The following is a 25,920-nucleotide window of genomic DNA, read 5'->3' as shown; positions in this document are numbered from 1 at the left end:
CCAACACTTTCACCGACATTTCGCACCACCACCACCATGTTCATGTGTTTGGTGTGCTCCTTTTCGCGTGGTGTAGTTTTGAGAGCCCTTACCGTTCTACTTGCAGCATACCGGCCGCGCTCAGTGGAGCTGGTAGTGGCGGCGGCGGCGGCAAATCGCAAGCATCCGTTGTGCCGCCCGACTCGCCACGCAGTACGCGTAGCGCCCCCTGGATGCGGTCGCAGCAGCGCGGCCTGTTCGGCATCAACTCCAGCCCCAAGTCGGTACGGTCCGCTTCGACGCGCATGAGCGCACCGGCCAACAACAACAATGGCAGCAGCAACCACAACAGCAGCCGGATGAGGTCCAGCTCGGTCGAGAGTCACTCGTCGAACGAGTCGCGCTCGGGCCGGCGACGCCGCCATCGGAGCCGCCGGGTGTCGGACAACGAGAGCGAAATGAGTCGCGGATCGGGCCGCTCCGGTCGGTCGCACAACTCGCACCGGAAGCACCGGCGCCATCGCTCCAAGAGCCGCCGAAATCGGTCGGACACGGAGAGCCGCGATCGTAGCTACTCGGGCCACCGCCGGTCGACCGACTCGATCGAGCTGGTCGACTCGGGCGAACAGTGGCTGGAGGTGCAGCGCAAGCAGCACTCGGACGCGGTACCGAAGGCGGCCGTCATCAAGAGCAGCCAGGTGATGAAGGGCGCCCATCCGGACGCGGGCATCATCCAGCATCACCATCGGAGCCGGCGCCACCGCAAGCACCGGTCGCCGTCGGAGAAGATCTGGTCGAGCGAGCTGACCAAGCATCTGCAGTTCGATCTGGTCGACACGACCGGCATGACCGAGGATCAGCTGCGCGAGATCCCGTACACGGTCGTCGAGACGAACCATGCCGCCAAAAAGCCCAACACACTCAAGGTGCACAAGACTAGTCATCAATCGTCGACCTCGCTCTCGAGCCACCAGCAGCAGCATCAGCAGCACCACCATCAGCACCATCAGCACCAGCATCACCATGCGCTGCCGGCGCACCAGCAACAGGCGAGCAACAATCGCATCGACCGGATACGGGACCCGTACGCGAAGGGTGGCGACGGTAGCCTGGTGGAGAACGGCATCAACGGCGGCTCGATACGATCGGCCAGTACGATCAGCTCGTCGCGCGAATACGACCGCAACTCGGGGCTTATAAGGTAAGCAGGGGGTGTGCAATACTAGTGTAGTAACTTTAGATTATGTATAGATGGTCGCCATGTACTAACTTTAAACTCGCGCTGGCAAGGAGTTAATCTTAAGGACCTTCAAACATCTTAAAAGAAGGTCCTTAAGATTTATCCCTTACTCGATCGTTGGAGTTTAGAGGCCTTACCTTGGGTAAAAGGACATATCTTAACTCTTCTAATGAGAAATCGAAAGATAAAGGAAGGGCATAGTCCTATCCTGATAGTTCCAACAAATCTGACTTGGCATGGTCTAAGTTCTTTTAATTGTTACTCAAAAGAGGTTATGGATCATGTCACTAGGTTTCTTTTTTTGAGTTTTAATGCATAAACTATTAAAATCTACGCTATTGATGTGTTTGGGAAAGTGGGATTGCTATTTACATAGTACGATCCGGGTTTCTCTTAGTTTACACTGGGATCTCGGGAAGACTCTGGATGAGTGCGCAATGTACAAGGATCTTCTCGTTTGCTTGCAGAATGATGTCCAGCATGAGCATGGGTGACTTCATCTCGCCAACAGGATCCAGCTTGAGTCCGCTCGACAGCTCGGGACTGCGGGTGTCGCATGAGCACACCGATTCTGGCCTCGGAGCTGATCAGGACTATGCCTACTCGTCGGAAAGGTATGAGATTTTCATTGTCCCGCATGAGCCTTTATCTTGATGCTCGATTGGTGGTCCTATGTTTTTTGCAGATCCAGCGACAGCGCCAAGTACGGTACGAACAAGTCTTCCGGAGCGTCCGTGACGTCAGGCCAGACCAAGTCCTCCTCGTCCAACACGATGAAGTCGCACCATCACACTGTGAGTAGTAGGAAACCTCCGCTCTGTCCCGGTCGTTCGGGGCAAACCAACCCTCCCGCAGCTATCACACAACAACCGCAGGCACAACAGCAGCAGCAACAGCAGCTACAAACACAACCACATCAGCAAAGCAAATTCTCCTCGGTACCTGGTGTACATAGTGCCAACGGCAGTAACAGTCGCTTGATCAATACTAACAACACACACTATCAAAACAATCACTACACCTTCAGCCTAACCCGAACCCCGAAACCCCACCAGGCTCACCTGCAGCAGCAGCAGCACCAGCAGCAGCAGGGTCAGCACGCGTATCGGCCGCACAACCTCACTAACAATCTCGGCGGGCGCGCCCATCCGGCGGCCGGCGGTGTCGGTAGCATTGGCAGCGGGTTAAGCACTAGCACATACCTGGACACGGTGGCGACGCTGTCGTCGTCGGCCGCGCCCTACCACTACTACTACGACGGGACCGGCTTCCGGTCGAACGTGGGCGGCGGTCCCGGGCTGGGCTTCCACGGGCTGGGCCCGGGTGCCGGCAGTGGTACCCGCGGCACCAAGTCCGATATCGGCGTACCGATACGCCCGAAACGGCACTATCAGCAGCAACAGGCACACCAGCAGCAGCAGCAGCAGCAGCACCAATACAACCACATCACCAGTGTGCACAATTTCAGCCGTACTTCCGGGGGCGACCGGAAGCAACGGCACCCGATGGTACAATCGCCATCGTTCAACAAGTCGATCGACTATCTGGAAAACTATAAGACTGGCTTGGAAAGACTTAACCAGGGTGGTGGTGGTGGTAGTAGTAGTGGCCTAAATAATAACAATCCGGAAACTTTCACCGGACTGCTCGGCATGGGCGCCACCGGCAGTCAGAACGTACTGAACAACCAGAACAACAACAACAACAACAACCCGAATGGGCCGTGGGAAGTCATCGACGGCACCAAGGGGCAGGAGGATGGGGTCGATGATCGGGTCGGTCCGTTGATTTGTTTCGATACGAACCGGAACCAGGACGGCACACGGGTCGGGCCGGGCGAGCAAACGCCCGCAAACTCGACGCCGACCCGCCAGTGCGAGGGCAGTGTAAGTAATGCTGAGCTGTTCGTTCGCTTGCATGTGTTCGCTTGTCCTTTTTAGTGTGCTGGTCAGCCTGTTAGCATGAGTGAAAGGCACTTGGCACTCCTAGAAGAAAAAAAAACTGGTGTGTTTTAGTCCTTTCTGTCGTAATGATTTGCATGCCGTTTTTCTTCCTAAGTTTTTTTCCGTTTCTTCCCTACTTAGAAAAGCCCCCGTAGGGTATGCAATTTGCATCTGTCTACCGTGCATGCCCATCAGCCGGGTTTTGTGTTGTTATTTGTAGTGCCCCCTGCTTTTACCCCTAAATGCATGCAATGTCACAACAGCTTTAACAGCACGAGGCAGAGAAGGCAGATGATTGTTTCGCGATACTTTTGTTCTAGATTTTCACCTTCACCAAGCCCCGCGCTTTACACATCGTTTGGCTTTCCACCCCGTTTATTTTACCCACCCCCTCCCCCACTTGTTTGCTGTAATGCAACAAAACAGCGAGTGAAGGAGCAGAAGCGAGGAGCGAAACCTAAGCTCCGATGCTCTGTAAAGTTGAATGAATGGAAACTACAGAACAACAACAACAACAACAACAACAACAACAACAACGGTAGCTATAAAAAGGAAAAGTTCTACCTCCTCTTACCACATGGTTCCACACACACACAAAAAAAGCATAAAATACGCGGAAGTTTAACGGTAGGGCAAAACATGTTTCCACATCCGGCACCGCTGAGAGTGCATTCGCTTTTTTTTCCGCCCCCATTCCGTGGGTCTTGGGCTTGGCGCACTTATTATTGATCCTTTCCCATGCAGCTCCCAGCTCTTGACTTGCCGCTAAGGTATTTCTCTCTCTCTCTCTGTTACTCCCTATCTCTCTCTTTCCTCCCCTCTTGTTGAAAGACTCACTCTATGAACTGTTTGATGCATTTGATGCAATGCTTCAACGAACAAAGGAAGCTTTCAGTCCGTTTCACTGTGCTTCTTCGCGATCTCTTCTTTCCATCACACACACACTCGTAACAATCCTGACTTGACGTGATGAGAGTTGGCAGGAAAAACTGAAAAAAAAAACGCTCGACAAGAATGCAGGGAAAAATGAGAGCCCAGAATTTGGATGCAACTCCGTGCGCGCACATACACAGTTTTATCACGGATGTGGGTGGTATGAGTTTGCTTTTTTTTTTTTTTTGTTGCGTTCACTTTCCTCCCTTTACGCGCTTTTTTCTTGGCATCCCATAAGCTTTCTTCTGGGGACGGGGGCACTTCCCGCTGCTGCACACCACGTGTTGCTTTTCGCAAACCGACGGCTCTATTGCATGGAGGATCGCCGCGAGTCCGCAACCGTGATGGGTTGGAGTGCAAGTTGTGTACAGGAGGTGGTTGTTTGTATTTTTTTTTTTTACTTTTCCCGCCAGCTCCACTTCTTTCTAGTCTTCCGACAAAATGGGCACCGGTAACAGTTCGTTTGTTTTGTGGGATAAGTAAACGATGTAAAAGTTTTCCGTTTTTTAACGTTCCCCCTTTTGTTTCCCTTTTTCCCTCTGTCAGGCGCGTTGTCGAGCCAAAAAGCTTGTCGACTTTCCGTGACTAAAGGCGGTACGAATGCAGCGTGTTCGCAGCCCCGGAAACATTCTAGGAGCACAGCCGTACCTGTGGAACAAAGCTTTTTCCGCCTTCTTTTTTTCGCTTCTTTTTGCTACCCTTTTACCAGTCCTCTTCCGCCGGCTGTGGAAGCATCGAAGCGAATCCAATAGATGCCCCAGTTTTCTGCAGCCATTGTACGTTATTTGTTGTGTATCGCTCTGAGTGGGACCTGGACTATGGTTTGATTTGTTTTAGTGTGTGGAAAGTTCCAAAACATTGCTCTATTTCATAGGATTAATCGTTGGGTAGGGTAGATAAAGTGTAAGCAATTTGTCGGTTCTGCTTGCTCCACTTGGTTGGTTGTTCCTTGACGTTCGAATTGGCAGAGAGCATCGACAGAAAGGCTTGTAAAACAGATATTTGTATTGAAAATTGCATAGCTGTAGGCGTATTATTTGTTGATAGACAACGTTACTAGTACGCTAGGCAAAGTCGCCTGCATGTATGCAAAGCGTTGCACAGCGTTGCATTTTTAACCTTTTTTTTGACAGCTTCTCTGCCAAAGTTGATACTGATACTGCCAAAGTTGATGTTGATACCTTCTATATCCTGTTCCTAACAGTTGCATGTTTGTTCGTCCCTTATATATGTGTTGCATGTTTTTAAACTTTGTGTTTTAAAATTGCATTTCACGTGCTAAAAAGCAATATGTGAAACGCAATGTAATATTGTTTTCAAATTGATTATTATTTCGTTGTTTTTTGTTAACAACCCTCCCCACCACTTGGCCTGCGCACACAGTACCACCCTCTAACATTGCATGTTCCTTTGTTTGTATGTTTGTAATTCGTGTGAAGTGTTCGGTTTCGCGGTGCCTTTCTGACCCGCTAACCAAGAACCGAGACGTGTGTATCGTCTAGTAATCTAGCCTCTGCGCTTGTGTTTCTTTTGCTCCCTGACATACACAAACACACACACGTACCGATATGGCACCGACTCTAGAATGGAAACATGCACAGCGAGGTGAACTCATCGCCCACCGCCCAACCAGTCCCGGCGGCCAACGGTGGGCCGCAGGGTGGACAGGGTGTGCGTAACAGTCCGACCAAAGCCTCCGCCGATTCGGCGGGATTAACCAAAGCTCGACCCCAGGTCCGATCTAGTCCGGCGCGGTTCGGTCTCGGTAAGAACAGCAACCATCGTTCGTCCAGCTTAGAACTGATACTAACACCTATCATACAGAGCCGACGGTAAGTAGAGCACCTGGGTGAAGGGATTGTTGTGTTGTTTTCATTTATTTCGGGATTCATTCTTTGGGGCAATAAAGCGTTCGAAGTACTGGTAGAGTTTGAGATATAGTTTGCGTAGCTTTGTAAATAGTTGCTATACTGGGTGTTAATTTGTAGTTTACGTTGAAATAGAACCATCTAATCCACCAAAAGTTGGAAAGCTCATGAGCAACTAGAATCGAAAAACTCTGGTAATTCTGATTAGCATAATGATTCGATGAGTATCATTGGTAAAATTGTAGATTCAATAAGATATTTTAGATGAAAATCCAGATCTCTCCGAGATATTCTATTATCACTTGTTCTTAAAAGCACATCCAAAATAAGCGATCAAGCTTTTTAAATCTCTTTCTAAAATCCTTGAAATAGCAGATGATATAAAATCCGGCAAATCACACACTCATACGCCATCACATGACTTCTAGGTACTCCCCAGCACTACATTAAACCCATGTGACAAAAGCACATCATTAGGATGGAATCGTTATTCGGGTTTGTTTTCACAAGTGCTCTTAATTAATCCCTTAACCATTACCGTCACGATCACAAGAAAACGGCGGCATCCCCCTTTTTTCTGGGCAGCAACTCTTTTCAAATTGTACGGCATCTCTCCTTCCCAACCCTGGCCACCGACCAGCCCGACCCTTTGCCAAAGCTTATCATAACAGTGTGTTCCTCCCCGAGGGGTCGTTGAAGTTGAAAACATGGAAACCCCTGGCAACGAGCAAACCCTAGTACAGCTTCAGATGGTGATCGAGGTGGTGTGGTGGTGGTGGTGGTTGGAAAGTTGAAAGAAAATTCCACCTGACGACATCGTACCTTCAGTACCCAACGGCGCCACCTCCGTCGCTTCGGACACTTTGAACTTTCTTCGGAGCGTTTCGGTGGAAAGGCAGCACGTTGATAAGTGGATGGGTGTTGATTATATCTTATGCTGCCGGCGCAAAATGACAACCGAAAGACGGCAGTTATAAAGATAGCGAGTTCTTGGAAGGCCACAAAAATAGATCCATGGCAGGTAGAGGTGGTGCATGTGACCTATACGAGACGACGGTACACATTGGATTGGGCTGGGGCAAGGATAAAGAGCTCTTAAGCTCATTCTCAGTACGGAGGCTCCATTTTTTTTCTGGTTCGTTCCTTTTCCAATCCATGTATAGAATTTTCATCCACTGCAAAACCGCCCACGACCTTACAGTACGGACACCGTACCGTGCCGGCAAAATGGTACCGATTGCATAACTTTCCAAATCACAACGCTCTCCGTTGAAAAGGCAGAAAACCAAGCGCCGAGCGTCCGTGGACACGCCAGCCGCCATTCCCCAAAAAATATGCTCATCAAACATTCCACCGGCTGGAAATACCGCGCGCACGCTACCACGCTTCATTGTCAGTGACTCGCTCTATTGAAATTACAGCTCATTAAGCAAACTGTGTATTCGGGTAGGATAATACTCCTGATCCGGTGCACGAAAAGAACGCAATGGTCCCTGCGGCTAGATCAACGGTGGATTGCTCGGTTCCTCCTTTTTTTTTTTGTTTCATTTTACCGATGCCGTGGCCAGAGAATTTGCTTCGAAAAGCAAAAACCCCTAACACTCAGAATTTGCCCTCGCCCGGGCAAATCAGTACCTGTGTGAAGTGCTTCAGGTTAGCGGGCTTATGGTGGGCGGCCTGCCACCTTCCTTCCTGTTCTCGTCCGCCCGCCTCGTTGGTTTTCGCAGTTCAACTTTACACCCTCAAAAGTTGATATTGCCAAAAATTTTGCTTCCCTTTCGGGGAACAAAAACATTACGACGCCAAGGGTTACCCGAAAGGGGCAACAAAACTGGGCACGAGCGCCCGTAACACCAACAACCACGCTATAACCCATGCAACGTACGGTTCGTACCACGGGCGCAAGCATCATCAGCAGCAGCAGCAGCACACCGAAAAGGGTTAGAGTCATTTTGAATAGCTGAAGCAAAAGCGTATAATACATTTCCAGGGATGGGCATGCACTTGTAAAAATTAACAGTTCGTGCTGGGAAAGTATGTACTCCGAGCTGGTTTACGGTAGAATAGGGATGAACCGCAAACGATTCACACTTTGCTTGCCTCACCCTTTTTGCTTCGTGCGCTTGGAGCACGGACAGAGGGAAAACCTCAGACCGAAAACAAATATCGAAAGCCAAACAGGCTGCATCAAGGATGTTTCGTGTCACACACCCCAATGGGCTAACGACCCCGACATCTCCGTCCAAAGTTGCTCCACTGTGAAGGAGATCCTAGTGGATCCTTGTTGGATGAGAATTGGCATTTTTAGTTTCTCGAGAATGAGCGGCAACATAAGCTTCATGACTACCGTGATGATTAATCAGTTACACAATGCGCGAGTGATGGTTGTAAATGTTAAGTACATTTCGTATTTCGTTCGAAACCTGACCGACTCGACCGAAAGTGAAATGCGCGTAGAAGTTATGCACAAGTGCATAGTCATGCTGTTGTGCTTTACATGCAAAGTATGTCTGTGTTTGGGTAAAGAAGGATGATGTAAGAATATGTTAATGAAGTGTAATTTACTGTTAGAGATCACTAGCCTGGGAGAATTAACGTGAGAATCCGAAAACCTTTCCTTCAGAATCCATGAGTAGAATTGTATCGACGCTGAAGAATAGTTTCCCATTATTGCCGCTAGGTGCGCTCTTCTGCTAGTTCGTATATCTACTTAGATCAAAGTCGTGATGACAGAGATTCAATACAAAAACTGACTGACTGCTTTTCATTATTACATATTGAACAGGTCCAATCATGCCGCCATGCAAGGCATCACGTGTAGTAATGTTACAAATGATACCCCTTGCAATGTTGTTTAGCGTACAGTTCTGTTCACAACCCATCACACGAAAGCTACACACATGCACACAGGCATAGAGATAATTAAATCATCTGCGGTTCTAGCTAATCTTTTATCAAGCATTAAATTGTACGCGCTCCGGGACACAGTTACATTGCGCTCCGTATGATTAGGCGCACTAATCACTGTACCCTACGCGCGTAACGCTTTCATCAAAGGGAATCAAAGCCGGCCGTGGCTAGACAAATAGCAACAGGCCAGATAATATTTCAAACGAATAGGCTACAGTTCAACCCCTGCACCAGACCATGCAAGCACACATATACGCCCGGGTGGATTTACGCAACCCGATATTCCGCGTACGCATCGCGCACTGTTTATTTGAGCTTTCGAGCTTGGTAATATGATATTGATTCACGCTTGCCTTGCTGGTGCCTCCCACGCCCGTGGTTTAGCTTTGGGGGTTTATTTTTGGTACCAAAGTCCCCCATCCAAACCCACCCAAGCCTACTACAGTTTGTGGAAAAGTCTAACCATTTGAGGTCCTATTCACCATATCGCTCCCACCCTGTGCAAGTTATAATCATGCGCTGCAAGCTGACATGCACAGGCATTGTTTTACGACCAACGCACCAACAAAAACACCGCATCGGATCGGAGAAAATGGCAAACGTTAGCAATTATAACGAAATCAATTCGTCCCTTGGCAAGTTTTACCGCCGGTTTAGCAGAACGACCACCATGACGACGACAACCGGCTAATAGAGCAATCTATTTGCTTTTAAAACTATGATTAATTATTCATCCCGCCCCAACACCCTCACGATAGCACTCGTCGCATGTGCCGGGTGTTTGTGTGCCGGGGTTCTTCGACACCATGATGCGACAATAGTGTCGTCCTTTTATCGATGGCACCGGAGCCATGGCACGCACAATGCATCGACGCTATCGGCACAGGAAAAGTGAACGCTTTACTCATTTATTTATCAAACTCATGCCCCATCCTGCATGGAGCAGGAACGACACCCACCCTTCTGCGTGTGGGCGTGAATGTGGAGCATTATTCACTTAGTATTCACACCACCTGGAACCGACCAACGCACCCACCGAACCGACTCCACCCGGCTTCAAATTAGTTGAGCAAATTTAATTTAATCCTTGCTCCATCACCACTCCATTTAAATATCGCCCCATCGCTCCCAATCGCTCCATCCTTGCCTGCTTTATCACGACAATCAGGCGGAGTTGTTAAAATAAATTGTTGTAAAATTTACTACCCGCCCGTGTGAGTGCAGCTTGTGTGTCGGTGTCATGGACTTACATGCTACTCTCTTTTTTCGCTTCACTTTCATAGCTTAAATCCTCCCCATGAATAAATAATAACGCGTCTAACAACGTAATCGCTAATGGTCGCTTTCCCTATCTCCCCTTCGGGGTGGGGGAAGGATCGTGTACTAGGCCGCGAACAATGTATGTAGCCCGTGTGTGTTTTCGCATCAAAGAAAAACGGAATCGGGCGGAAAATCCATCATTAGCGAGTGAGCGTGTTGTGTGTGGATTTTCACCCTGCAATGTGTGTGTTTTTTTCTGATTGAATACATTTGTTTGTTGATGAATAGAAGCTTACAGCAAAAAAAAGATAGATTTACCTCTCCATTTTATTTGATTGCTTTTACAAACATGTATGTTTGTATGATAGAATTGATGTTTGCAGCAAAAAAGGTTTCAACTGTTTCAGTCAATTTATCACTATATTAACATTATTTATCTTCCAATGAACGCATTTAAGCTTTCAGCGATTTTAATGTTTTACAAACGATTCCCTTACGAGTTGTATGATGAGACGAAAGTTGCTAGTATTTTGTAAAATTTGCACCAAGTATAACGTAGAAACATTTCCAACTATAAGTAGAATTAAATCTTTAGGTACTTAGAAATTAAACCCAAATTTAGCCACTCTCTTGGCCAATAATGACACATTCTACACTTAACAATGTGCAAACACCTAAACACCCGCTAAGCCATAGACCCTGTAGCATAAAACCATTGTGCAGGATGTAAATACATTTGCTTTAGTAACCGACATTCATAGTGCTTTCGGGTTTAGCAACTACTCGAAAACATACGCCAAACTAGCTGCGTGAGGTTGCTTTTAAAAATTTCCCAGCGTGATGCCTGCAGGATTGCGACAACGAACTACACCAACCACCATGATTGTTTCATTACACTTCCTTCGCCAATATCAGCTAACACAAACCATATCTTGCTCTCTTCCAATCTCCAACAGGGCCCAGTAATTATGGGTGAAATGAGCACGGAATTATAAATGGCAGCGAATCGCTCCTCTCGCAAGCCGCATGGAAATGGCTCTCCACTGACTACACACGGCAAGCGTAACGACCGCAACTCGGCAAACTGAGTAGCAAGTAGCAGCAACCGCTCGGAAGATCTGTAGCCGTATGTCCATTCGTTTTTAAAATGTGTAACAGTTTTTTGGCTGTTTGATAATCAAACATGTATCGTCTCACAACAATGCTTCCACAACAGACACACATTGGGAATAAGAAATAAACAGTAGCGAGCGCGCGCATGTGTGTTTGTGGAGTTTTGCAAAGTGCCACGAGTATGTAAAATTCCAACCACTCTACATAAACGTTAGATCCTCATCGAGCAGGGTGTGTCGAGCAGCCGACACCGACGGTCGGTTAGTTATGACACAGTTCGGACCTACCAAAAACCCCAATACGTGGCAAGGAGCGGTTTCTTAGCGGAGTATCATGCTTGGAGCATCAGCGTTGGGGAGGCTTCTTTTTATCGATATTAACATGTATGCATGTATTAACCTCAGAGCGTGGGCGGCAAGGGATAGATGTGATCGACGATGCAAGTGGCCGACGACGGTCACACGGTAGTGTAGGTATGTACTTTTCTTTTTAAACACAAAACGGCAGTACCACTAATGCAATCCAGAACCAAAAAGATGAAAAAAGAGGGCGGTAAACGCGTTAATCAAAAGAATGGTAAACAAGAATTCGAACTGCACAGTAAGCAGGTTAGGCTAAGCCCTAGGAGTATAGGTGTAACTAACGAAAGAGTGAGACATTCTCGATGTGCATGTGTGTTTAGGTATTAGGAGCGCGTGTCAAGGCACCACGCGCTAGCGAGTGCGACCCGTGTTTTTGATCACAATTTATTATCATCCATCGGTAGTGTTTATGTTTTCGATGTACGTGTGAGTGTGTCTTTCCCCTCCCCTCCTCGTTTGTGAGGAGGGGGGCCAGTTGGGGGAAAGCATAACAGTAAGCTTAGCCGCTATCGTCCGTTTCTTCACAGCCCGCTTATATATATCTTACTGTTAGGTGTGTCTGAATCTGTTCGTTCTTCAATGCAGACCTTAATTCTATGTTTTCCTGCTGTTGTTGCGCACTCTTGCCTACCCTTTTGGCGAGCCCTTCGTTCCATGGTGTTACGCAGGAGTAAGAGCGGCCTTGTTGATGCATCTTGGCGCAACGCACACCGCGTGGTCAAATCGTGGCATCAACACGAGCGCAGATTATGCTGAAGTGCTCTTGATGTTTGGGACACTGGGGTGGTGGTACTTTTTTCCCCCCGTTTTGAATACTTCTCTGTAGGTGTCCCGTTCAAACCCGTCGCATAAATCGGATTGTAAACCATTGCATGTATGTATGTGTACACAATCGTTTTTTATCGAATCGATCATTCAACAACAAAACACACACTTCTTCAAACACTGTGAAACTTAATAAAAAGGAAAATTGGATTGTAAACATACACATGACCTAGCCTTCTTTCAACATGAATTCCGCTCCGAAACAGGCCACGTAGAGACAGGTAAGTGTGCAAGATTTAGCATGGGTACAATGTAGAAGCAATAATTGTTGCTGGTTCCTCCAACAATGCTTAATAGCAGCCATCGGTCGTTTTCAACCAGGTCACATCGTCCAGTAATTAAACCCAATTACCCCCAGCGCGACACCATTTCGCGCAATACCTTCAATCGTTATGGGAAAACATGCTACATCGAAAAGTACATCACTTCGTTACTACAACGCGTTTATTGAGCCATAAAATATGAAGCACACAATATTTCCGCCAGCCAAAGCCCATTCACAGCGGCCATCATTATGAGGGAAGACACGGTTGATAGCGAAAGTTCAAAACGATGGGTTATTGCTACACACACACACACTTTTTCTGACGCTCCCAGCCAACGGTTCGGTTTGGCAAAAATAGCATGATGGCATGAATATTAATGACAGTTGTAGCAGAGCTCCGATGAGCAGAACATGTCATTACCGGAAACTGATTCCGGCACCACGGTCTCTCGAGAGGTTCGTTCATTTCTTTCCTGTACCGCCAATCCCCCCCCCCCAAACAAATCATTCGTAATGGCGTTGAGGGCCTCATCCTTCCTCGGTTCTAATCGTTCGCCCTGTTGGAGCTGCATTTTGCATGCCACCGGCTGTCAGGGGAAGCATGTAAAATAAATATTTGATACCGAAACCAAACACCGCCAGACGAGCGACACACAAGTTTTGTGTTGGTTAGAGGAGGTGGCGCGTGGGAGTGATGTAAAAACAATCATCCTTCCCATTGCTGATGCTCTCGGTATTGACATTTGTCGATTCGTGCCGCCCTCCGGGAAGCCCGGGCAGTGTCCCGCAGTGTGACTTTGATCTCGGTGCACGACAGACAGCCTTTGAGGGACGACTTGGTGCTTTGACGACTCCCCTCCGTGCTGAGGGTGGCTTTGGCAAGCGCGTAAAAACAGGGAAATGCATGACAGACTGAACTGCTGTGTCTGTTATTAAAAGGATTGCCAGTCCGGTCTCCCCCCGCTGACTTTCATCGAACTCCAAAGAAGTGTGGGAAGTGTCTGTGCAGTGAAATCGATATTTAAATAAAGACATCATCGCATCCTCACTACCGCCGCCCCGACCAAACCATCACTCCCCAAAAAAAAAACATGATAAAAGCGAACGCCCAGAAGCGGCGGAAATTATCCACCATCTCCAGCGGGACGGTCGGCACGCCGCACAAGGACGGCCCACCACCGACACGGGGTCGGCTGCGGGAGCGGTACCGCTTCAAGGAGGAGCTGCTGCAGCTGCTCAACAGCATCACCGCCCACTGCTACCGACAGCTGGCGCAGAAAGATCGCAGCCTCTCGGAGCGGCTGTTCTGGCTGCTGATGCTAATCCTCGAGGCGGCCACACTGATCGCGATCATCATCTCGGCCTGGGGGAAGTTTACGGCCAACCCGCTGATAACGACGCTGCACGATACGATCTACCCGATCGTGCTGGTACCGTTTCCGGCGATCTCGCTCTGCAACAACAATCGCATCTCGCGTGCCGCCGCCGTCCGGTACGCCGGCCAGCTGGCCGGGCGGGATGCCGAGCGGCGCAACGCGAGCTACTTTCTCGAGCAGATCGCCCTGCTCGGCAAGCTGTACGACTTTGACTACGAAAATCTGCACCAGATGACCAGGCTGCAGGAGTTTCTCGATCTGAACGATGTGAGCAACAGCACCGGCATGTACAATGCGCTGGAAACGCTCGAAAAGGTAGGTTAGGTAGGGAGGACCCGAACGGACCGAAAGAGGGAGTGCTAATGGTAACTGGAGCCCCCCGCTCCCTGTGTGCCATTGCAGCTATCGCCCCGGTGTGAGGATATGCTGCTGCGCTGCTTTTGGAAAAGCATCGAGCTGCCGTGCATGCTGCGGAACGATATGATCGAGGTGCGCCGCACGCAGTACGGATTTTGCTGCACGTTCAACTTTATCGGCCACACCGAAGATAACGAGTAAGAAGCAATGCTGCATGGCACGGTGGTAGCAGACAAGTAGCTCTTAATTTTTGTTCGAAAAATTGCACACTAGGTAGATGTGTGTCGGTGGCCGTGTGAGCGCGCTTACCAAGAGGTTCAATGGAGCGTGCTGAGTTCCAGCGAAGCATATCCTTTTCCCGCACATCTCGCCCGGATGCTAATGGGAAACTTTGCTCAACAGACATGCGATGTGCAGGCGAAACTTTATACAGCACGGTACCAAAACTAAAGGGTTGGTGGTTGTAGTTTTGAATTCCGAAACAGGGTAGCATTACAAAAGCATTTTGTTTCGTGCTGTTTTAATAATACTTGAAGTCAATTTCAATGGTTTCCCAGCTACAGAATACCCCAAGTAGATTCCCCAAGATTTGTAAAGGTTGTTGAAGCTGAATGTTACAACAGTTACCTAAAAGTATGCAATACACATCGCAAAGCTCCTGAATTGATGCAATCTGCTTGGCCAAACAATCTTTAAATCGTTAATTAATGTAGTAAAAAGCTATTCATATCATTATCTTCAATGTGATGCTACTGATATATTAATGATAAGTTATTGCTGGAATATGTGGTTCTAGCATATCAACAGATACATTTTGCTTTGCTCTAAACAAAGCTTTGATTAGTTTTTCATACGCGTATCACACTTTCAAGTAGAAAATAAGAATTTTATGTTCGTTTTAGTACAACACAAAACCCATATACACACACAAACACACACACACACACACACGAATGTACACAATCAAGTTACACGTAATAGCTTTTGCCAAAAATTGAAATACTCCTCATCCAATCGGTCCAATCCACTTGTTCTACCCGCTCTACTGTGCAGGATTCATCCGCCGTCGTACTTTTTGGACGTTACTGGACCGGAAATGGGATTGGTGCTACTGCTGAATGGCTCCTCTAATGACTATTTCTACAACTTGTTCAACAACATCGGCTTCAACGTACGCTCCCCATTACTTAACTAGCTCTGGCTCTCCTTTAACCCTTTCCTCTAGCCATGCATCCCTCTCCCGCTGTTCCCATGCCTTCTCAATGATCCAATGCTCACTGTTGTCGTCGTCTCATGACCACGTGGCTCATGTAACGAACCGTATGCTTTCCTTCCCCCCTCCCCCATCCAGCTGCAAATTTTCAACCCGCACGAGGTCCCGGACAGTACCGCCGGCGGGGTAAACGAGCAATTCGTCCACCTCGGCACGGAAACGTTCATCCGGGTTGATGCCATCACCATCAACAGTGAGCCGGATGTGCTGCGCTACTCGAGACAGAAGGTAAGCTACCGCACGATGCACCACCGCACTACACCACCAGCAGAGCGCTTGCAACGAGAGTGCATCTCAGGTGCACTATCGGGTACGTTCGTTGCGTCCTACCACCTACCAGGACCGGCAACAACAACAAAAAATGCCCAAGCACCCCAAAATGTACTGAACCAGCTAATGTGGGCGCTGTGCGGTTGGACCGGGGCACGGGAACGGCGGAAGGTAATTAATTTATTTCGAAGCGAATGCAGTCAGCGATGATGATGCACTCTGGGGCCTTACCCGGACGCGGTGGTGGTATTGTGAGCATTGGCAGCTGAATTCGACCAGCTCCGGAATCACATCCCCTGGGAAGACAGCGCTACAAACACAGGATGCACCACCATCGGTAGCGATTCACTGCCGATGCGCCGGTGCCATATCGAGGTACTATATTCGGAATGCATCGAAATTGCACAGCACAAAGTGCTCTAGAACACCTGGCAAAAGGGTTACCACGAGCAGCAAAAAAAGTGGGCCAGTTTGCTCATAATCCAATTAGTCGGTACGGTTTCGAGATTCGTGGGTTGGAATTTTGGGAAATTGATCAGTGCGCCTGCCAACTTGCCAATCTATTGGTATCCCAATGTTTCGGACTGTTCAATATGCTTGGCCGAGTAGAGCTTTAGAAATGTGTAGAATAGAAAAAAAGAGGGCACGTCTAAATAGCGTCTTGTTGGTGACTTTTGGTATAGAAGTACCCATTCTGAAGACCTCGGGTATGTTGCATCAGAAAAAAAAACCTTGACAAATGGGAATGCAAACAAATATCTACATGGCAAACGATGCTAATGATCTGCATCTGCGGGTTATCGTTGAGTTATCTTTCGAACCATTCACAATTGCATCGTCGCTACAACACACACACACCCAAACCGACCCCGCCCGGCCAGGACAACCCACACGCGCCCGTGACTTCTGTCTCCGGAGCAACGTCCCCAAACCAGCGAAGAAACGATGCCCAACAGACCACACACATCGTTACGTCGAGCGCGGTCAGTCTGAGATTGTTTGCCATTAACCATTTACCCCCGGTTTACGGTGGACAACATGTTTCGGGGGCCGACCCAACAGCAACAACAACCGCAGAACAATATTTATGCACCGTGCAGTGTGCACTACACGCCACAGACAGCATGTGTGCATCGCGTCAGGCGAAGGCTGCCACCGAACAGCTGCTAGCCATAGTTGGGCGGTTCCCACGCTGCTCCCACAAACCCACCAAGCGCCCATTATCACGAGCACCGTGTGTATGCATGCACCCTTGACTGCCTGCCGCCTTTCCTAAATGATAATTTATACACTGCGGACCCCGGGGACGGCAAGCGCCACCGCCCCACCCGGCACACAGTTTTCGGGGGAATGGAGCCTGGATTCTAACCTGCCGAATTCTACTGCTTCTTCCTTTCTGTCAATTTTGCAGCGCCAGTGCGTGTTCCGCAACGAGCTGCTGAAGTACGGTGCCAACTATGGCCGCAGCAATTGTGTCGCCGCCTGCCGGCTCCGGAGCGTGATGGCGCTGTGCGAGTGCGTACCGTTCTACATGCCGACGGCGGGTGCGACGGCCAGCAGCAAATCCATAACGACCTGCAATCTCCAGCACATCGCCTGCCTGAGCAAGTACAAGAGTGAGTGCGCTTCGAACGGGTGACAGGGGACCGGGTGCCGTAAAATTATATTTAACAGAATTAATCGCTCGGAATGGGCCGCTGAAGGGCTGCAGGACGCTTTTTTGGGGGAGATATCCAGAGTGATAATAATGTTTTTGATATCGTTTCCCATTTTCGTTCCCCCCTTTGGTTGCTTACTGTTTAACTTTGGTGCCGGTTGGTGTGTGTGTGTGTGATTTGGGTAAATGTACACCAAACACCCATCCCCCGAAATCAACCCCACCCAAAACCAGTCAAATGGTCAACCGTGATAACGGACATCGTGCAGATACCGGGGCTGGAGAAGGAGATGGAGGAGTCGCTCTACTGTCCGGAGTGTTTGCCGTCCTGCTCGGCGAGCAAGTATCAGATCACTGCCTCCAACCTGCCGCTGGTGCGATCCCGGCGGGACGGCTTCAGCGTGACGGCCGGCATCGACAACGTGGCGGACGTCGCGGTGGTGCGCATCTTCTTCGGCCAGCCGGAAACGTGGATGTACAAGCAGAACGTGGCCTACTACTGGTTCGAGATATTCAGCAACTTTGGCGGTATGTTCGGCATCATGGCCGGCATGTCGCTGATAACCCTAATGGAGGTTGTTTACTTTGTCGGCCGGCAGCTGGTGCTGGTGTTTGCGACCCGCTCGTGGAGTGCCGGGGCGCTCCGGTCGCGCAAGCCGAACCTAGAGCTACTGCAGTAAAGTTCAGTGTGTGTTTGTTGGAGTTGGTTGTCTAGTGGTAAAACACACACACGCAGAGAAACAAACAAAAAATAATGCTTATGCCAAAAACATAGCAAAGCTACGTTACGGGGCATTGTTTTTCGCACTCCAATTAACACTCGACGGAACAAGAGCTGGCTGGCCGCAAGGACCCATTTTGCCCATATCAACAAATGCTTTGCACGCTCCGTTTCGGGGGGGAATGCTCGAGATTGTGCGGCTTTTAGTGACTGTTTTAGTGGCGCAGTGGGGCATGTGTACGCAGCGGCCAACCACACCGAATTGTGGACGAATTGGTCGTGGCAAGTGTCCAGCGGTGGTATTTAATTTATTCACCAGCACTTTAAATGAGTACAGCAGCTAAGCGCACCCCGGACATGATGACACAACGCTGAGGTAGCGGCACTGGGTAACACAGAAGGATAAATAAAACAGTTTCAGCACTTCTTGCAGCCTTATGTTGAGGGTTGTTTTTCAATACTAAGAAAGAAGCTCTGATTTAACAAACTAAACTGTTACATGGTTGGTATTAGTGGTGGGCGCTCGGAAGAGGACCTACCCGATTCCAATTCCGTGGTAAGAATAAATTCCGGAGCCGATTCCGATGCCAATTCGAATTCTAGAATCAGAATCGGCTCCGGAATCGGAAATCGACCTGCGAATCGCAATTTGCCCTGGAAACGGAATCAGAATTGACTACAGAAATGGAATTAGCTTCGGAATAAGAATCAGTTCTTCAGAATTGTAGTATGAAGTTTCGGAAGCGAAATCAGTCTGGGAATCTCCATGAGAATGGATAGTTTACAAGTAAATTTGATTATTTGCGGCTATCAATACCTAGCATCATTGTACCCATACTCCTATTCTTATGGAGATGCTGAAACCGACTCCATTGCGAAGCCGATTCTGATTTCGGAACCTATTCCAATTCTGAAGCCGATTACGGAACCAATTCCGGCACCAATTCCAGAGCCGATTCCGAAGCCGATTCCAATTCCAGAGGTGATTCCGATTCCAGAACCGATTTCGGAACCAATTCCGGAACCAATTTCGGAGCCGATTCCGGAGTCGATTCCAATTCCAGAGCTGATTTCGATTCCAGAACCTATTCCGGAATCAATTCCAGAACCAATTCCAGAGCCGATTCCGGAACCAATTCCAGAACCAATTCCAGAACCAATTTCGGAACCAATTTCAGAACCAATTTCGGAGGCGATTCCGGAACCGATACGTATTCCAGTGCTGATTCCGATTCCGGAGCCAATTCTGGAGCCGATTCCGCGACCATTTTCGGAGCCGATTCTTGAACCGATTCCGTAAAATCATTCCGGACCTACTATCCGGAATCGATTCCGACAAAAACTTCGGTTTTCCCATCACTAGTTGGTTAGTAACGAATGAATATGTAACCTTTTTAGTTATTTTTCCTGAACTTTTCCCCGAGAACCCAAGCAACAGGAACACGTGTCCTGTTCGCATGTAGCTCAACCTCACACCAATTAACGTTTGTTTCGTTTTCCAGTTTATTTCACCTCCCACCCTTCCCCGTTGCCGGTAAAGAGATTCGAGGAAGTGACGTGTTCACGTGGCAGCCGAGCGCACCCCGCTACTTCTCACTCTTCGGTGCCGATTCGGGCCGGCAAAGCTGGCGCAGCTCGTTGCCTCGCGTGTGGATCAGCTTCTTTGCCGTCCACTTTTGGTCGTCCTGCAGCGGGCAGATGCTGTACTTCATCTGCACGTTGCCTTCCCCGGTCTCCTTCAGGTTGTACCAGAACGCCGCCGTACCCTTCTGCGGGCGAATCGCAACCCGCAGCTTGGGGAAAATGGTGTACCCTCCGTTGGTGACATCGCTTAGCTAAAAGTGGGAGTGTTGTTCAGCGTGAGCAAAATCGTGACCCCCCCCCGTTTCGCTGCCAAGTTACTCACGAAAAACAGCATCGTCGCTAGCCGATCGCCCGCATAGGCGAAGCGCTGGGCGTCCTCCTTCTTGTGGATCGCATCCAGTGCGGCCGTCTTGAACGCGCCGACCTCGTTGTAGATCACCTTCAGGTCTTCGGCCGTGTCACAGCTCAGGCCCGTCCGCCGCTCGATGCGCTTGGTGAGCCGCTCCACCACCGGGTGGTCCCGATCGTGCAGCGTGTACGTCTGATGGTTCTCGTAAAACACGGGCAGCCAGCTGTCGTTGGTCGCGCCCGACTGCTTGATGTGTGGGGTGCCCAGCGCCTGCAGCTGGGCGATCTCGCCATCGTGCACAAACTCGTGGAACAGTGCCACGAACGGATCGTTGCTGAGCGCCTCCACCTTGGACGGGGAGATGACACTGTGCGCGTTGCGCACATCGTACCAGCAGTACAGGGAACTGGCCAGTGACGGCGGCGGTACGTACACCCCCCGGCACAGGTCCATGTACGGATCCATCCGGATCGTAACCACCCGTTCCTCGCCGCCGTTGCTCTCGTTGGGTGCGCCATTCTGGGTCGCTGAGTCTTTTGCACCGATGCCGGCGACGGCAACCACTATCACCAACAGGCACTGGATTTTCTGATTCATTCTTAATACTTCAGTTAGGCCGAAACGTGAGCGAATGAGCCATGGGGTGAAGTACCGAGCAGACCGAGACCGACGTGTCCCGCTCGCTTTTTTATTGACAGTTGTTCAAACACCTTCAAATACACACACACACACACACACACAGTAGCAGAAGTAGAAGCAGCAGCATTCGAATATCTCAGTTCTCTTCTCGTTAGGGGAGATCTGCCTCAGCAAACAGCAATAACCCACGCTCATAATTACAGCGAAATTCTCAAACCCTTAAACGCACCCCAATCGACACGACGGATTTTAACCCTCAAACCACGCACACACACGCAGAGAGCCATCCCTTAATTCCTATTCATTTGCAAAAGGGTTCGAAAGGTGACGAAACCAACCATTATGTTATGGTGATGATGTGCTGTTGCTCTCGCCAACAAAAAAACAGCTCCAAAACCCCTTCTCAATTCACCACCTGGACCTATTGTGCTCGAATCAATATAAATTCCATTTCGAGCTGCACTAAAACCGGCCATCCGAACGGCAAACCCTGGTGAGTGGGCGAATGCAGCTTCACAGGGGGGGATGAGATTTGGCATTCGATTCGCTGGATGGATCGATGGATGGATGGAACCGAATGGATGGAGCCATATCAATAGTGCATTTCGATGAGAAAAAGGAAAAAAACACACTCAGGCCGTTTGTATTCGCTTCATTTCATATGCACCATCCCTCCACATCCCCTTTCGGCTCTCCTTCTTTTACTGGAATTGATCGATTTCCCGTGCCGCACACATTGGCATCCATTCGGCGCGAACAGGTACACGCAGCGTTTGCAAATCGTCCGACGACTCCCAGAGGCGTCCACAGGCGACCCCAAAGTCGGGGGGTTTCCCGGGGGGGACGAAGGGGGCGGAATATTGTTGCTGCATTTTTGTTTCTCCCCCCGCCCATTTGTTCCTGACCCAGGACACATCTCTGCACGCTCCATTTTCTCGCCCAAAAGACAAAAGGGGGCGAAACGGGTCCATTTCGCAATATCAAACGGTGAACACTGAAATGAATCCTTTTTTTCTCTCCTCCCAATGCAGCCAGGGCATTGCAGTTTCCTCCCTGTCTGTTTTAATAAAGAAAATCGTGCACACACACACAGAGTAGGGTGTATTCCAGGGTGAGCGCGCGGTATGGAATAAATTCACGAATGAAATGCATGAAATATTTAGTTGCTATGAAATCCAATCATAACGATAAATGTGTACCGCCGGATAAATTGTTTTCCCAGTCAACAATGAGCCGAGGGCCGATCACAGTTCTTTACACATTGCTTCATGGCGCAAAGTTCAAAGGGCAACATTCCGGGCAACGGTACGGGGTAAAGGAAAATTTTCCAACCCATCAGCAGAAATCTAATACATGTTGGTGTGTGTGTGTGTGTGTGTTTTTTTTTTATTACCTTTAGCAATCCAACCCCAATCCACCCACACACACACATACACAGACACACGCACACATGACCACGTGAAAAGGCTTCGAGCGATGTAACAAACTCGTGCCGCTCGTCCTATCCTAGACGGATGAACAACCTTCACTACTCACGTGCAGATTGCGTGTGTGCGTGTATGTGTGTGTGTGCCTGTTTGCTTTTTGCTTCGGGGCTTTTTGGGCAAATATTTACCAAAGTGTGCACGCGGTCGTCCTTTTTTTCATAATTTTTCCACCCAACAAAAGGGGTCACACGGCGTATTGTTTTTCTAATCGAATTTTTCCTCGCTCCTTCGCCCTATCTTCCGACGAATGGCCCCGCCACGCTTGCAATGGTGATCGTAACCCCTGCTTTGTAAGGCGATTCCACTATCGAACAGTCCGGCTTTAATGTTGAATGCATGCTACACAGTCTGTTCATGTTTAGTGATTAATCAGAGCTTGCTCCTTCAAGTGGTGTACTTTGCATCGACGCCGCTCAACCGCAAGTGCGTCTTGCGTCTTGCGAAGAATAACAGCGATGCAATGCTCTTCGCTCTTCCTCCCCGGTTCGCTTCTTGGAGTAGAGCTACGCCCTTCCGAAGCGTATCATTCTTCATCGGAGAACTCTTTATTGGTTTTATCCCAGTATCAACAATGTGCTTGAATGGTTAAAAATACTGCACTTTGCCGCTGCAGCTGCATCTTTCTTTGTTGTGCTCCAGGGATAGGTAACCCCGGGCCCCGGGGTTAGGAAGTGTGCCGGTAGAATCGCTTCATTTTCGCCCCACTGAGGTCAATCAACAGTGTGTACCGGAGTAAGATGGGAGTGTGTATTCTACCTGCTATCTGTCCCGAGACTAAAACAAGGATATCCATGTTGTGAATCCTCTAATGGTTAGTCGATAAAGATAATATAACCCCGGCATGGCAAGACTTGCTTGCCAAACATGCGCCTGATGGATTGCTGGATAATTGAACAGACTGATGCTACGGTCGCTTCATTCTTAAACACACATACACACCGAAGTTCCGACATCTCCTTACGCTAACATGATCGGCCTCCATCCATCTTCAGGCCCCCGGACATGACAGCCGGTGTTTTGAGGTGTTCCTCAACATCCGATACCTTTGACAGAGCGCAACGGAACAACGCTCCAGCCGGAGCCGCTTTTGTGGACGTACCCGGTTGCTGCTTCAATTCCGTTCGATGACAACAGGCAACAATCGCATTGCTTCCGGCTGACCGATACCCAGGCTGCCACACGGTGGCATTACAGTAGGCTCAGCTCATACACTTCCAGGGCACCTTTGTTAGACGACCCAGAGACCTAGGGCATTGGTGGAATTTTGAGCAAACTGCATTACACACAGAATGATATGCTGCCAATAACTGTTGCGATTCAATGTGGATGTTGTAATGCTTTCTAAGGTAAACGAGACGAGCTTGGCAGCTTCTTCGTATCTTGACATTTAATAAATTATTACACATTTCCGCTTCAACAACGGACGTTCTTGATCGTTCAGTCATCAAAACGATAACATCTTCCTACGACGGGTAACTCTTCAAAGACGACAAATAATCTTCCGCATGTTGTGCAGCGTTCCGTAGTATAGCAACAGTCAAGCAATTGAAGTGTTGATGTTTTTATCAACATTTGCCTCCGCCCTCTCGATGCTATGCTCCAAAATCAAAGTGCGCTCGCAAAAGCCAACGAGGGAATTGGATCAGATAGCTCGCTCTCCAGCGAACGATACAGGGCAAGGGCAGGCAGATTGGGGGATATCCTTCACCTGATCCCTGTGGACATTGGAAACCATCCTTCCCTGATTGTCATGGGTACGGTGGCAGGTGGCATTTTTGTTGGAGTGAAATATTTCTGCTTATCCCCTGGCCCCGGGACTAAGACGTGGCGGCAATGTGTTTTCTAAAAGTGGTTTTACTGTTCCGCTTTATCATCTCTCATCTCGCCGGTGTGTACATGAAAGGGCGCATTCAAATTCAATGCTGCAAAACTGGTGTCTGAAATTTACGATTTAACGTGTTGAGAGATCTGGTGGGTCGGATCAACCACACGTGCAGACGTGCAGGGTTGGAAACGTTTCATAATTCTACCTCAACCCTCACGATGTCTGCGTGATGGTTTGGCAATGGCAATACTACCAACGTCCTCCTGCCCGTCTCACCGCGTTTCCAGCGAAAAGGGTGATGAATAAAATATTACCTATGTATCAAAACATTTTTCATCCAACCAATCCAGTCTGAGGGGATAGCGTAAGTTGTACTACAACATGCTGACGAATGAACTTCGAGCTCGAGATGCCATACAAACAGGGAACGGCTCGGCAGCACCGGCAGCTCCCGCTCTCCGGTGCGCTGCCGAGCAAGCGTGTAAACTCCTTCAGATTTCAGATGATGAGCGAATTTGCTGGAAAACATCGTATCGCTATGTGGTGTGCCACCCATCCGGAAGCACCGAAAGGATTACGTTTCCGGTGTGTGATTTCCCTAGCACTCTACCGACATCCCATTAACTCTGCTTCGGGTTGGTAAATGCGGCGTGCGAGCTGAGTACCGTGCCGGGCTGCACCGTGTACAAATATTTCAACAGGATGTTATATTTTACTGCACAAAATGAAAATTCTGAGGAAATTGTTCAAATTGTGCATATAGTACGTGTACAAGGTTCTTGAAAGAGGATGTAAATTCAAAATAAAAACCACTTTAGCCATGGTTCAGGGACCTCTAATGTTAAGTAAGACTGTAGCGTAAATTGTTGTTTTATAAATTACACCGCAAAGGGCGCTGGATATGTAGTGAGATTTAATCTACCGTAATCCAGGCACCGTGTCAGAGGTCTCGAGTTCAACATAATCGTGACTTAACCGTCCAGGATATGACTTCGAGCGCGTAATCCGTTGGAGATTATTTCGCATGACGAATAACAGAAGTAAATAGAATTTTAGCCAAGCGTAATAAGTACTTCCAAGATCTTGATCGTAAACATATCATTTGTTGTACTTTAATTCTATTCTTACATTATTTAATAGACTACAATTATGTGAGAAAATGTCAGAAAAATGAATCATAATTAAAATATTTATGGGTAACAATTTTATGGGTTACTCGTACGACTTAACAACATGACGGGCATGTTGTTAAGTCGTACGAGTTGACGACTGTACCACCAGATCGGCCCTATTAGTTACCTTTTTTTAGTTACTAAAATAATTATTAGTTACCTAAATTTTAGTATTTTATAAAAAATCGATAAAAAATTACTTATTCCTATACTCGGAACCATTCAAAATCCTTTAAATGTTGTATTTTTACCATTTATAGACGTTAATATCCCATAATGATCATGATATATCTACGAAAAACTTGACATTCCTACCCCTATTCCAAGAAATAGAGAGCACAATGAGCAAATTTTCATAATTTGGCTAAGGAAGTTAATTTTGAGACATTGTAAAGTATGCAGCAATTTATATAACTTAATTAATCAGCACATACACTCTAGCAGAAATGTTGATTTCTTTGAAATATGTAGGTCTGAATCTGAAATAAGGCTATTGAAGAGTTTAAACTTTA

General features: G+C 48.4%; 3 protein-coding genes across 7 annotated transcripts in view; 2 read left to right on the top strand and 1 right to left on the bottom strand.

The window, feature by feature from the left end:
• Positions 1-12,583, top strand: part of LOC121588448 (band 4.1-like protein 4) — a 92,752-nt gene extending 80,169 nt beyond the window's left edge. For 3 of the 5 annotated variants that reach the window (XM_041906388.1, XM_041906387.1, XM_041906389.1), the window contains exons 10-14: positions 77-1,180; positions 1,687-1,833; positions 1,905-3,105; positions 5,680-5,927; positions 11,090-12,583. In XM_041906388.1, the coding sequence (XP_041762322.1) occupies positions 77-1,180; positions 1,687-1,833; positions 1,905-3,105; positions 5,680-5,927; positions 11,090-11,099 (2,710 nt within the window). In that variant the 3' untranslated portion in view covers positions 11,100-12,583. The remainder of the gene's footprint in view (positions 1-76; positions 1,181-1,686; positions 1,834-1,904; positions 3,106-5,679; positions 5,928-11,089) is intronic. The other 2 variants (XM_041906390.1, XM_041906391.1) reach the window with 2 other exon arrangements.
• A 1,206-nt stretch (positions 12,584-13,789) lies between these two features.
• Positions 13,790-18,893, top strand: LOC121589840 (pickpocket protein 28-like). The gene is made up of 6 exons (XM_041909026.1): positions 13,790-14,389; positions 14,477-14,628; positions 15,485-15,602; positions 15,783-15,932; positions 17,386-17,590; positions 17,866-18,893. The coding sequence occupies exons 1-6, from the start codon at positions 13,790-13,792 to the stop codon at positions 18,309-18,311; spliced, it is 1,671 nt and encodes a 556-aa protein (XP_041764960.1). The 3' UTR covers positions 18,312-18,893.
• A 673-nt stretch (positions 18,894-19,566) lies between these two features.
• On the bottom strand, positions 19,567-20,949 carry LOC121588252 (prolyl 4-hydroxylase subunit alpha-1-like). The gene is made up of 2 exons (XM_041905980.1): positions 20,259-20,949; positions 19,567-20,187 (listed from the first exon to the last, which is right to left on the bottom strand). Exons 1-2 carry the CDS (start codon positions 20,880-20,882, stop codon positions 19,939-19,941), a joined length of 873 nt encoding a protein of 290 aa, XP_041761914.1. The 5' UTR covers positions 20,883-20,949; the 3' UTR covers positions 19,567-19,938.
• Between the last annotated feature and the right edge of the window lie 4,971 nt (positions 20,950-25,920).

The sequence above is a fragment of the Anopheles merus genome, chromosome 2R, assembly GCF_017562075.2.
Source record: "Anopheles merus strain MAF chromosome 2R, AmerM5.1, whole genome shotgun sequence".
NCBI classification, from domain to species: domain Eukaryota; kingdom Metazoa; phylum Arthropoda; class Insecta; order Diptera; family Culicidae; genus Anopheles; species Anopheles merus.
This window is presented reverse-complemented; position numbering and strand designations above follow the sequence as displayed.

Coding starts and splice junctions, on each gene's coding strand:
- LOC121589840 (XM_041909026.1), top strand. CDS start 13,790: ATGATAAAAGCGAACGCCCAGAAGCGGCGGAAATTATCCACCATCTCC. Junction 14,629..15,484: donor GGCCACACCGAAGATAACGA/GTAAGAAGCAAT, acceptor TCTACTGTGCAG/GATTCATCCGCCGTCGTACT. Junction 17,591..17,865: donor CTGCCTGAGCAAGTACAAGA/GTGAGTGCGCTT, acceptor ACCCAAAACCAG/TCAAATGGTCAACCGTGATA.
- LOC121588252 (XM_041905980.1), bottom strand. CDS start 20,882: ATGAATCAGAAAATCCAGTGCCTGTTGGTGATAGTGGTTGCCGTCGCC. Junction 20,188..20,258: donor TAGCGACGATGCTGTTTTTC/GTGAGTAACTTG, acceptor TCCCACTTTTAG/CTAAGCGATGTCACCAACGG.